General features: G+C 38.2%; 1 protein-coding gene across 6 annotated transcripts in view; it reads left to right on the top strand.

Annotated features, from left to right (window-relative positions):
* The window catches only part of LOC111335822 (protein Wnt-5a), a 29,573-nt gene that overhangs the window by 11,822 nt on the left and 3,929 nt on the right, over positions 1–13,822 (top strand). For 4 of the 6 annotated variants that reach the window (XM_022941824.2, XM_088728332.1, XM_088728335.1 and 1 more), the window contains 3 exons: positions 6,832–6,970; positions 7,141–7,370; positions 8,660–8,955. In XM_022941824.2, coding sequence (XP_022797559.2) covers positions 6,891–6,970; positions 7,141–7,370; positions 8,660–8,955 — 606 coding nt within the window. In that variant the 5' untranslated portion in view covers positions 6,832–6,890. Of the gene's footprint in view, positions 1–1,177; positions 1,320–5,526; positions 6,645–6,831; positions 6,971–7,140; positions 7,371–8,659; positions 8,956–13,822 lie in introns of those variants that run through there. The other 2 variants (XM_088728333.1, XM_088728334.1) reach the window with 2 other exon arrangements.

Raw genomic sequence — 13,822 nt, 5'->3', positions numbered from 1 at the left:
AACCCGACTAACAGAAATCCTGTTTAGAGTGCATTTAATACAAATTCTAATTTCCAAGAAAGTTACACCTGAATTGCTGCGCAATGCGCTTTGAGCGACTCGACGCAGAAGCAAAGAAGAATGAAAATTGATTTACGATTTACGGTTTGATTTACGATTTCTAATGCAACATTAACATCAATCAAATACTTTTGCTCGTGCACAATTGGTCTAAACGCGTCACGTGATCGAACATGCCTGCTCTCGAAAAACTCTCCTATCCAAAATGATATAAAAAGCTCACCGCTGTCTGTAAGTGCGCTAGGCATACAGTGGTCAATACGTGAAATGTCAATTAATCGGTTACAGAAATTTAGATTTTAAATTTAGGCATTCAAAGTTTAACTACCTGGAGTCAAACGTTGGGTGCTAACCGCGTGATGATGATAGCAATTCACAACGCCCTCTAGTTTCGTTCTACCGAAATGTTATTCGATGAAAATGGAGTTTGCCATCGGACCACAGTTACGAAGCTTACGTAGAAAGAAAACCACAATATTATGATCCAAAACCACAACAATTCAATGTGGAAGTGAAATTCGCAGATGAAAGGCGGTATTTTTTATCAATCATCAGCTTATTCACATCAGGGGAAGCAAGCCGCAAACAAGGGAAAAATTAGCATTACACACAAACAACATTTGTACAGATGTCGACTGCGGTATTTTCAGAAAACTCGCGTCCAATTTTGATTAAAGTTTACATCACTCTAATTTAAGTTGCTGCGATAACGCTACATGCGGTAAACTGCTCCAAAATAGACTTACGAAAAGTGAAGTAGATGAAACACAAGTTTCAATCAATGAGATGAAAGGACTCGTTCTAGTTAATGAACCGAGTAAGGAAGGCTTTTAAATTACGGAGACCCTATTCTTCTTTCCTAAGAAAGCGGGCCTTTCGAGTTAAGTTCAGTAACCTATGCTGCTTGCACCCAAAAGCGACAATTTAGAATTTTCCTATGGGAAGAACATATTTGTACTATAGGTGATCATATCATTGCCAAAGAAAGTCGTATTACTCATTGTCTTTCGCTTTCGTGGATCAACCTAGCGCAGCTGGAAGAGGTTGTGGGCGCCTAAAACACTCCTTTTTTATTTAAATAACAAAGGAAAAATCTCTACGAGAGAGAAGCTGTAACAGCGATCTGAACGGCAGGACATTTCCCTGTGTGAAGCGATAATGTTGGGTTTGACTTACATAATATACCACTTCTTGATGTGTTGATTGGAAGCTGCGCGTTTTACCCGTCTGTCTTAGCTCTTGGAATCAAGCTCAGAAAAGTAAGTATTTAGACTAACGATATACATTAACATCTTGAGAATAGTTTGTCAAAGGCAAGGGGAGCGGGTTTCATCCAAATTGCGTAAGTTTAAACAAATTAATTGTTTCAACCGCGAAGCGTGCGAGGTTCTTTAGCGTTATTTATTGCTTTTAAAGCTTCCTGTCTTTACAAATTAAGGCTCAGGAGAGCACACTTCTGTGTACAGGTTTAAGAGCATAAATGTCGTGTTGAACGATAAAAAGTCGTTGAATTTCCTCGATTTACACCAGCTATGTTTATAACATTCAAATGAAATTGCTTTCATTAACAGTACATTGCCAGTAAAAGCGAGTTTTTATGACACTGTTAATGCTCAAACTCGTTGAGCCACTCGCCATTTGTTGCTTTTTCTTTTGATATGAATCAAAGGAGAATATAAGCAAGGAGAAGGTAAGTCAGGTTTAGGCCCATTTCAAGGTAGTCTTAACTCACTTCATCGAAGAATTTGGTCAGAAATCTACTTCGGGTTACTGTTCGATAGGAAAATTTTCTCTAAGTAGTCAAAATGTCAATTTTTCTAAACTGATTACCATTGTAATATGGGTACTCCTCCAAAAGAGCCCAAAGAAAAGACATTGCTGATGAACTGTTCACGAGTTCCACAATGTGTGCCGTTTGACCGTCCGTTAGACCACACCCTGATAAGTCTTCGTCAGTACTGCTTTTGAGGGGAGACCAAAGCGAGCTTTTCACTTTGTTCGCCGGCGCTATAGCACTCAGTCATAAGGCCTCCTGTGATTAGGATTATGTCAATGACAGCCTAGCCTTTTCTTGAGTGTAATAAATCTTAGCTGTCACACGACCACAAAGAAATTCTTTAAAAGGGCAGGTGTTTGTTTCTTTTGGAATAATCGAAGAATCTCAAAGATGAACTGAATTGGGCACAAATAAGACCAACTGGGAGATTAACGTATGATTTCTTTACAAATTTAGATCAAATGTTTCTGAAACGACTAAATATAGCTTGTACTTTTATCACCAACTCTCTCCCCTTCACGACCACCACGTTATTACTTTGACAAGGATTTTCTAGTACTTTACACGTCTGTGAGAAGTTTGCCTTGAAATATCCAACAGATTTCCTTACCTGGAAGACCATACCACTCTTATATTTAACATCTTGTACAAACGTTATTTTACTGATATTATCTTCCAAACGAACCAAGAGGCTCTCCCATAAAAATTATCTCCTTCCCCCTCCCAAACAAAAAAAAAAAAACGGATTTAAAACCTTTTGAATTTTATTCTTTGTTTCGGTATTTTGAGTTTGTGTTCCCATGTTTTCGACACTATTCTCGACTAAAGACACATTTCCTGCTATTGAATCGGATGTACTAAGGAGTTTAGGATTGTTTGGAATCGGAAAGCGTCTCGAGGAAAGAAATAACCCACATAAAACTTCACAGCAAGTTCTTCCTAGGGAGTTTATCTTTAAGAAAACCGCAAAGTTAATCCTTTTTTGCTAAGCCTTTTGTTTGCAGAGTCGTTCTGTTTACCAAAGTTTCTACGGAAATCTGTAAAGCTGCCGAGTATTTCTTTTTCTCGATCTTCTCACATTTGGTTTTCTTTCTCTCTACGAACAATTTGTTTGTTTCTGCTATGATCATATTTGTTAATAAAGGTCATATGATCTTTTAAACTCGTGCATCATGGTATGCTACTGCTGTTTAAACACGTCACATCCGCCAATGACGATTTTATTAGATCCTATAAAAAATTTGAGTCCTTCATTCGACTTCAATGGAGATTTGATGATGAAGCTGTAGATATCGTAATTATAAATCACAAAAGTTAAGGAACTATGGTTTTCCAGATTTGTTTAAGAACCTACACCCTATAGAGTACGATATCTTCATTATTATTGATTTCAGATTAAATTGAAAAAGTAATTAATGTGAAAATTGGATAATTTTTATTCACAGATGTTGATGATTTTGCGAATGTCAGTCAACAGTGTTTGGGAACAACTACGTATACAGATTATGTCTACACCTATAACACAAATTTATTTGGAAATAACTGGATTATTCTGCGCTAAGCTTAACGACAGGGCGCTCTGAATTCGAGTGCACAACTCAGCCATCAAAACATCTTCTGAACGTTCTCAGCTATGTTAGACATCTCCGGTAGTTTCCATCTTTCCCTTAAAAGGTGACAAACTGTACCTAGCGCATCAAATTTAAAAAATATCACCAAGAAAATCCTTTCCTCCCTTCTGGAGACGGGGAATTGAATGACGCACTTTAGAGGAGTGCCCCACAGTTTGACCGCTTTGCTTAAACTAATGCCTGTATATATTTTCAATTGTGCGGTATTGTAATTCTTGCGGAATAAGGAGGCGTTTGTGATAATGGTAGCGACGAGAGTCTCAAACCGCAATCCCTAGTTTCATGATAACCTCAGGTAATGATTATTTTTTTTTCTGGAAGAATGATCTCTGTCTGAATAGCATGCTTTCATGTCCACATATTTGATCTTGTGTCTCTTCAAAACAAGAACAGTCTCAATCATGCTTAGATGTTTCTGTAAATGATGCAATTTGTCTCCTCTTGAAAGCAAAATAAAGCAAAATTGCGAGAAGGTATCAAAATATTTTAACGTGAATTCCTAGCACAAGATGTTTTCATTGATTTCTATGTTCAACTTCAGCATTTAAAGGCATGCTCCCCGACTTCTGCTCGCTCATAACGTATGGCTGTGAAGAAAAGTGTATCACCTGGCGCAAAGTACGAAATCTCACGTAACAAGGAAAGTTACAACACGTCCAGGCGAGACAGAATTAGGAGATTAACGTAAGCTTTCTAACAACCGCAACCTAACACTTCCCAAAATGAATATCCAAAATAAGGGATGGGAAGTTATTTTTACGAGAAAACAGCAGATGATTAACAGAGAAAGCAGTTACTTGCTAGATGGGGGCAAATGATAGCGCAGTTTTGAAGGAAAAACTTAATATCCACAAAATTTTTAATGTCGAAACGCTGTCTCGTAAGAAGTGCACATCGAGTGCCAACTTCCTGGAAGTGTAATTTTTTAAAAAATGGAAATTAAAGTAAATCATTTCTGTCCTACATAGTATGATTAACAACAATTAGTCACTGGTTATCTTTGTGCGGTCAAACTGCCTTTGCAATCGTTTTTGCGTTCCGTAAATTGTTGACAATTTTTACGGCCTACGCTACACGTACATCATACGTCTTAAATCCATTATCTTTCCTGGGCGGTTCTCAGTTTTTTTTTCCTCTAGAAACTAAACTTTATGATAATCGTGATCAAGTCTAGGAAGTTGATAACAAACGTGATTTGAACAATTTAAGTGGTTTATATCCATCTAAAGTACGTCAAGAGCAAACTTAAGACTTCAATCAGACCGAATTTTAATATCAAGACTTACTGTCAATTTGTTAATCTGTATTCTCCTTGTATGGATTGATTATCTCTTAAGAAAAAAAACCACTATGTTATATTTAGAACTGCATTCAAACATCAAAGTAGTTTCAACTCCAAAGGGGTCCTTGGTGTAGATTAACTAGATCGGTTTTCAATACCGTGTACAATGATTGTAATTTTAAGGTACAGATTATGACAGAGTTCTGTGATGTTTGCAATAATTAGGTTCGTATCATCAGAATGCGTTGGAGAGAGGTTTATCTTAAAAAACCACTCTTCTATTGAATCGAAAAGCGAAACGATGTGGAAGAACCGACATGAACGCATCAATTCTGCAGCGCAATCGGGCCATTCAAAAACACTCGACTTGAAGAAATGAAAACATCCTTAACAGCTGAAATGATGGTAATACACTACATTTAGAGAAGTATGAAGGATTTCGTGACTTTTCGAGAACAAACGCACGCAAGCTCCCTGTAAGGAAAGAGCATTAGCGAATTATCACGAAAACCCAATGTTCGCACCTCGAGTTTGTTAACTGTTTTTTAATTAGGAACAAGTAAATTTGGTAACTCCCCGTTGAGTTTCGCGACTATTCTCGGCGTATTCTAAGCTTTTTATCTCAATGACATTCTAACAATAGCTTCTTTGTTATACCAAACGCAAAGCAAAGCTCTTAAGAGTAACAGAGAACTTATCTAATTCATAACAGTACAAACTCGAAGCTGAATGAAATATTTAATTAGCGACCTCCCAGATTTCACTGCATGATCTAACACATTCCATCAGCCAGTTCTTTCATTGTGAATCGGTTATGTTACCTCAGGGCTTTCAAACGCGGTCCCTCTGAGACTTCACTAATCTACTTTCAGTTGGTCAAATGGCACTGACAACTCTTCACCCGTGTTACGTCGGAGACCCCTCTCTACTTGGACAGTCGTTCCCCAAACAGATTTGTGGTCAACGAAAGACGCTCAGATATTTTCAGATTACCCTGAGGAGCGTACGATAAAAATTCTCGCGCTTGATAAGTGGTTTAATTTGTTTCCAATTAACAGCTTCTTAAGGCCGTCCAAGCAACCCTCTATGCATCTTTTACCATGAAGGGGTTTCTCTCAGCACGCTTCGTAAGATTTCAGTAGGCTTTCAACGCGTCATGTCATATCCACACGAGAAACGAAATTCATCTCGAAGTTCTTATCCTGATTTTATCTATTGAATCTCACGGTTCTTTTGTGATATCTGAGGAGTCGATCCTATCCAAACTTTTAAACATACGTCATTTTGGCCAAGAGTGAAAGGTTGCCAGTGTTTATTCGTGAAGTGCTTTGCCAACGAACGACGGGCATGCAGCGCTGTTTCAACGGGTCCCCGCTTTTCCCTTCAGGAAAAGGATATGGCGAGGAAGAAAAGGAAAGGCGTTTTTTAATAAATATTGCCGAGACGAAATCTTAGACGAAAGGCGATTTATTTTAATAGCCTTGCCGGTTGTACGTTTCTGAAGGAGTATCCAAGCACTCGGAATAGGTGGCAAATTACGTGCGCGGAACATTGTTGTCACATTTTTTTATGGACGTAAGCTAAGCTAGTCTCTGAAGTCACGGCTCCCCCGACGGAAACCAGAGAGAATTAACAAAAGCGGTACTGTTGAAAGCAGTTTAGAAACAGCCTCTGACACCCAGCCAGGGCGGGGCAGATCAAGAAGTGGATGTGTCGTTAATTGCGAGTGCACTTTTAGTTATAAAACACTCGAGTAACCGATCTAGGTCGGATTAAACAACTGCTTCTCAAGGAGCGCAACGCACATTTGAGCTGATTTTTGTATAAATAATCGATCTCCTCTTCAAGCTGTGCCATTTGGGTTTTTACCTCACCGCGAGCAGAATATTACTGCGTATGTGCTAGTCCAAAAAGTATTGGTTCCATTTTGACATTCAGCACGGCATGGGTCATGCATGTGCCCAGGCGATGTAACCCAAGTCGGGTAGCCATCGGGAAAAATTTTTTATCACTTGATATGAAATCTTCTGGTATTGATTAGCTTACGGCTTATTTAGATTCGCGTCTCTGTTGGTTGGCAGGTCTCGAGTTTGTTATTTGTGTGGACTGGACTGGACTGACCCGGGACAACAAGGACAACATGTACATTCTGTTTCGTACAGCTGCAGTCCTGTTACTTCTAAACATACTCGTAGGGAAGCTTCATGGAATACGCTGGTTGTAAGTAGCATAAGTGAATTGCTTCTCCAACCCTCTTTGACCTCTGGATTTCGTCCATTAATTTTTCAATTGAGGTGCATGTGCGAAGTACTGTGTTTTCTATGCGGATTATACTCGAATAATACGATTCGTATTCCATTCGTGACTTCTCTGTTTTTGTTGTTACATAGGGCAGTAAAAATACCTTCAGATGTTGAATGGCAGAAAACAAATTGCAGCAAAGTACACGGCTTTATTGGCGGCCAGTATAAAATTTGTAGAAGAAGCTTGCCTATCATGAGATATATCTCCGAAGCTGCGGAGATGACAAAGAAAGAGTGTAAATCGCAGTTACAGAACAGACGATGGAATTGTACAACCATCTCACAAGCTCCTTCGTTTTACAACGATCTCAAGAGAGGTAAGCAACAATTGAGATTTCTTACTGTTGTTTTTTGTCAGAATAATACCATTACGCCAAAACTTCATTCCTATCACTTCATTCGTGTAGATGCCGGAGCTAGACTGGGTTTGGGGTAACAAAATGTTCACATCCAAGATAACATGCAATTCTTCGAAGGTTATTTTGTAAATTGTATGATCGTTGCTGTACATAAAATCGCTCGGGGCTAGTAATTGAAACCCGACCAACTTTTGAGTGCGGTTATCGCTAAATCTCGTATCCACAGTTATGAAAAGAGAATCGATGATAAAAACCAGGGGAGCTTTTTGGATTGTGTGTGGAGAAATATCATTGGAAAAGAGGACTTAAGAAAATGGTATTTCTTTCCAGTAAAATACTCGTTTCTGCGCGAAATATGTATGGATTTCGTTTTAGAAAACAACACAGGTTGCCTTGTGTACAACAAAGATTTGGGCTTTTCTTTAAAACCTCGTTATCGGAAGTAGTGGTTTTATTATTTTTGAGAACCAGACAGGTTTTCAATAATTTAAGCGCACAAAGCGATTTCAAAACTCATCAGTGTTGCACCTTTTTCAACTATTTAAATTGACTCGAACACTCAAAGCACGTCAAATAGAGCCTTCAATTACTCGAGCCACCTTGTCGCTTATAGACAAATCAGTTCTGAATATTTCATCTCTTTAATTACCTTGACGTACCCTAAAAAGACATTTGCGTTATGCAGAGCTCGAATGGATGATCGAGTACTGCTACAATTTTTTGTTTGAATTGATTGCGTCCTTTCGATGTTTTCAACTAACAAATCCATTAACTCAAATACGATTAATCTCAAAGCTATTTCGCAAACAGAATGGATATGTAATGTTTTGACTAGCGTTTCCGCACCAATTCAGGAAACCTGAAATTGAAGTCAGGTTTTTCACTCGGAAGTTGACAAAATGGAGAGGGTTGGTTCGAAGGAAACTTTTTGGTTTACCACGTGGTAAAAGGCGAAGATTTCAATGAAAAAAGACATCCTTCTGCCTACGGAGTACGTGGTACGCATAGTAATTTCGTAGTCGAGCATTTCAGTTACATCTGAAAAACAACTTAACTTATTTTTGAAAAGGTCGCCTTATATCCAAGACCAACTTCCTCTCAAAGCAAATATTTACTCTTCGGCTGACGTAAATGACTGTTGCGTAAACAAATAAATAATAGAGAACACAGACTTTCGCGATAACGTGCCCATTTAATTACCCGCACCGTGATTAACAAAAAGGGCCTTGATGCCTTCATTTTTACAGGAACCAAAGAGTCAGCGTTCGTATACGCGTTGTCCTCGGCCGCTGTAGTTTACAGCGTGACTCAAGCCTGTAGTATTGGACGATTGAAGGAGAATTGTGGTTGCGGTCGAACACCGAAGACGAAATTAAAAAATAAAGATTGGCTATGGGGTGGGTGCAGTGACAACATTGCGTATGGAGTGCGATTTAGCAAGAAGTTCACAGACGCCGTGGAGAAGAAAAGAATGGATGGGCAAGAACCCGCAGCGGCCAGCCGAGCGTTGATGAACATACAAAATAACGAAGCGGGTAGAACGGTAAGAGAGTGTTGATATTTTACCGTACTGACCTGTGCGAATCATCAGTGACACCTTGTATGTCATGAGATAGAAATGATTAATAAAGTTTAGAAGGGGGTTACAGAGGGTTTAGTGACTTCCGCTTTGTCTTGAAGTTTCTCTTGAGGGCCTGTTTACAAGACAGAGAATATGGTCAACATATGTTTAATAGAACCATCTTTGTTTCTGATTACTCGTATCTTCTCCTAGCATGCACTGAAATGATATGACGAGATGGGTATTAAGAAAACAGAGTTTGAACATTTTGAAGAGTAAGGTCTCATTATGCGAGTAGATTTAAGGTTCAGTGGTGAATATCGCAACGTCCACGATATTTGGCTTCACAGAATCAGAAAAGAAGACATGATTTTCCTGCAGATTCAAGGCAAACCATGTTTAGCGATTAAAATCCGACTATCACACAAGTGACGAAATGTTTAAATTATCAGTGTTGTTCTAGGCTCAAGGAAGATCAAATCTCAATTGCTTTGAATTAACTGCTTAATGTGGAAAACACATTTCTACGCTCAATCATTGTGTTCGTTTTGATAAAATACCTTGCTATAAGGTTTGACCTCGTCAGACGCTTGTGTCATCATAGCTGTCCTAAAAATAGTGATTGATGGTGAGATAGCCTATCGACATACATGAATGCGAGCTTTTCATATCGTAATCTAGTGCGTTTGACAAGATGACAAAGCAAGAAATGTGTGTTTGTGATTAGGGTCACTCGCGTTCTAATTATAAGCGCCCGTGTCTTCGACAGTGTCTTTGGTACGCAAACACAATCACTTTGAACGTTCGAAAGCTTGATACTATTCCACAGCTATTATCAACTGTTATTGGTATCATCTTTGGTTATTATTATTTAAGATTCTCAACTGAATTCAAACGAACGAGGTGTAGGCTTAAAACAATCTGGGCGTTCTTCGTTTTTTTTTTTTTTAAGTTTTCTTTACCAACAGGAACACTCCGCGTATTGATTGTCATTATTGAAAACAGAGGCACCCCGTGTGATTATCAAGAGAAACATCAGAATATGGTCGATTACGACAGTTTATTTCAGAGTAAATCATTCAGCGAGAATCAGTGGTTGAAAAAAAGAAAAAAAAGAGAGAGAAATTTTCCTGTGACAATGGTAAACTAATTGATTTCTTCGACAAAAAGCAATCAAAATATTATGGGTTCTTATCTGCTACGTGAAAAAATTACCTCCAAAGCGAGATAAACAAATCTAATCAATTTTCTTGGAAAAGAAGAAAGTCCCACACGAAGTCCCTTTTTTTTTCCAACAAGATCCATCGCGTGGAAAAAAAAAATGTATGTGCTACCCACGTTTCCCTTCACGCGACGCGGGATATTCGACAATTATTCACCTAAGTGAAGGTGAATAATACTTGCTATTCATTTCCGAACTAGCCAATCACCGCACACGAAAAGCATTATTCTCTTGTGTGGTATGTACTAAATACATACGTGTTTTACATTTATGGTCTTTCTTTGCCGATTGCTTTTGAGTAGCGAAAGGCACTTTTTTCCCCGGGAAACAGCGACAATTAACCAACACGAGGAAAACAAAAAACGAAGAGAAGGAAACCAAAATTAATGGTTAAAGTTGAAGATAATTAGAATGATTAAAATGCTGCCAAAATCACAGTATAGCCTATATTTCGATGTAGAACCAAGATGGACTAGTTCATGTGAATTCAACTTCGCTTTCCTCTTTTTTTTTTCGAAGTAAGAAAAGATTTGTTTTACAAATGATAAATTGTCAGATCAGCTTAAAATTTTTCGCATTCTTCGACTTGAAAGGAAATACTGATCCAGAACAATAAAAAGTCATTAGTTTTTTACTCAAATTTTTAAGCTCTTGTTTATTTTCTTTGTCCGGCTAGATCTGTTGCGGATTTCTTTCTGTTTAGGTTCGCGTGACGAAATTTTGCGTCCCTCGGTGTGCGCGGTGTTAATTAGTGGTAAACAATCTGTTAAATGTTTTCAGATCATCTGAACCCTGCGAAATTTAAGCGGAAAAATCCATGACCTTGCTTTAAGTAAAAACATGTTAGAAAACAAAGATTATTGTTTGGTAGTAAAATCGTGTCCACGGAATGTCAATCAGTTACTTTAAATTTACGCCAAGTTCAAGTTTGCGCACACCTTCAACATTACTTTCTCTTGTTCATTGAAAAAAATGTTTTCCATGCCATGGTTAAGTCTGTAGAGTAGCTCTGACGTGATATTTTGGCGGATTGTTACGTTTGGTCAAATTTGGAATATTTTTTTTTTTCGGTGAAGGTAGTTCTGAGCTCGCTTGCGTGCATCATAAGTAAAATCTGTAGTTAGTGTCTACCCGTCTGAAACTGATATTTCTAAAAAGGTTCCTCTTCCGGTTTTTAAGGACTTTCAAAACAGATCAATACACAACGTACAACTCAATACATGACGTCTTTCTGCAGTCCTGTTCTAATAGAAAGCCTTTGTCTTGCACAATTCGAAAAAAATCGAGCTTTTACAATGTAACCTAAGAGGCACGTCTGAGCAGCATAAAGTGGCCATTCCGAGTTGGTGTCCATTGTAAACAACAAAAGCTGGAAGAGTCTATTGTTGATAAAGCCGCACGAATCAGTCTTGTTAACTGCGCGAATCATTCTATCGAGGAGATCACTTAACAGCTTTCTTTATATAATCTTTCCCACAAAATATTTGAAATACAGGAATTGAGTCAAACAATGTGTTTCAGATACCTGCATTTTATTATGTATAAAAGTTTGTCTTGTCCAAAAGTCCGCCAAAAGATCTTTATCGTTACGTCAAAAGTGGCCTGTCTAAAATCTGGTCAATTTTTTTTTTTTTTTTTTTGTCGTTATCCTTCAGTCTCTATTTAACTGCTTCTGACATCTTTGAAAAGATTCCGCGCGTTATTTGCGAAGTATCCTTAAATGACACCACGAAAATTTTCTTTTTAGCATTGGGGAGCTCTTCAACCAGCACCTCAGCAAACTGAACCCAGCAGTGTGCCGATTTCCACTTGTGGAATAGATTGATTTCTTTTGATAGCTTTAAATGACTAACTCTGTTTTGCGTGTTGCAAAGAAAAACCTCTTTGACATGACTTATTGTAGGTCAATGTATAAATAACAAAGTGATAGCTGGGTTGATTTTGTCGACAAGAATGTCTCTTTTGACAATTATGTACAACGCAATTTAGTGTTTAAAAAAAAAAACACTATCTTGTGCAGTGTACTGTGTCTGAAAATTTTTTAACCAGCGTTTTGTTAAAGGATAAATCACAATCAATCCTCACATAAGTCGCTAAAGAAGTGAAGCCTTAAGCTTCATTTTTTTTTCCTGGCACGGACCTCGTTCAAGGCCTATTTTTTCGAGCTCAATCAGTGGAGCAGTCGAACGCGACATTTAAAACTGAAATATAGGGGGTTTGAAGCTTCACAAATAACTCAGAGTTTTCTTCGTCTTACACTAGCGACAAATGCTAAACCGTCTTTCCTATGTGTTTTTGTTAAACGCAACAGAGAAAAGCCCAGAGACTGATAATGAGCATTGTTCAAGGGGTACAGAGAGCATATGCGGAAGTTACTCCTCTCTGCCTCTGTGCCATCTGAAACTCAAGAGATAATTCAAAATTAACGGGCCGTTTTCGCGTTCACTGACAAAACGGGGGTTTTCATGCACAACTATTCGTCCTCACGATTACACAGAATACGTTTCCCATGTCATTCCTTTCCAAAGGAACTCGATTAAATGAATTCAAATATCCTGACGACATATTTGCCGTGAGAAAAGCTTGTTACGGCTAAAATTCTTTCAAATCCTGGAGGGGTTACATTTTTATTTATTCTGTCATTTTACTTAAGTGGCTATCCGTAGAAAGTGCAGATTTGATGGCATTGGCAATAACGCTTTATTTTTTTGTTGAATGAACTTAAAAATATACTCAGAAAAGTTTAATTGTTTTTTGTAAGTTGTCATATCTTTCCCGTAATGTCAGTATATCAAACTGATAACTGTATGTATACTACTATAGCGGCTAACGTGACTTAAAAAATGTTTTGGTGCAGATTTTTGTTATTGTTGCGAAATCACGACTCCATTTACCCCAATCTCAAGTTTTCTAGGTTCATCTTCTACAACATTGTGCTTCAAACTAGGAGTTTCAATGAGAGCCGATTACCGGACCGCCTGCTAAGATATCTCACCGCTGTCTGTTTAGCCAGCGGGTATGCAGGCTCATGTTTGGGTTTCGCCTAACATCGGCAGCCGCTTATGATGGAACGGCCTTTGGAACGACCTTTGAAGGGGGAAACGTTTTTTTCTAAACTTTTCACGAATGATGTACGGTTCTAAGGTTATATTCGTTCGTCGTCAAACCAAGTATTACTACAGCTGAAAAATGGCCAGCTGAGAACAAAAGAATAGAGATTTCCTCTTCAAGAATATTGGTTTCAGTTGATGTTTTGATCCAAAACAGGTAGAAGAATTCATTATCTGGAAAAACAATTATACGGCCGAGAACATCTTCGTCCACTTAAGTTCTTATCTTAACACGTTACCCGCTTAAAGCGTGAAAACTTTATACCTGCCTCTAGCCATGACAGATGAAATTCTTGTTAATCGGCATATAATTGGTTTGTTTTTCCAGTTGATCTTAGTTAATGGGAATTTCTTCTGGCGTTTGACCCTCCGTCACATTTTTTGTGCAAATGAGTTTCGTCCTACTTTAACCCTTTCACTCTAAGAGGTGATCAGCATGTAACTTCTTCCTTTAATATCATACATTATCTAGCAAAGAGGTAGAGAAACTCAAACTTATCAGGCGGAAGTTGTTTTC

This window comes from Stylophora pistillata, chromosome 7 (assembly GCF_964205215.1).
Source record: "Stylophora pistillata chromosome 7, jaStyPist1.2, whole genome shotgun sequence".
Taxonomy (NCBI): domain Eukaryota; kingdom Metazoa; phylum Cnidaria; class Anthozoa; order Scleractinia; family Pocilloporidae; genus Stylophora; species Stylophora pistillata.
This window is presented reverse-complemented; position numbering and strand designations above follow the sequence as displayed.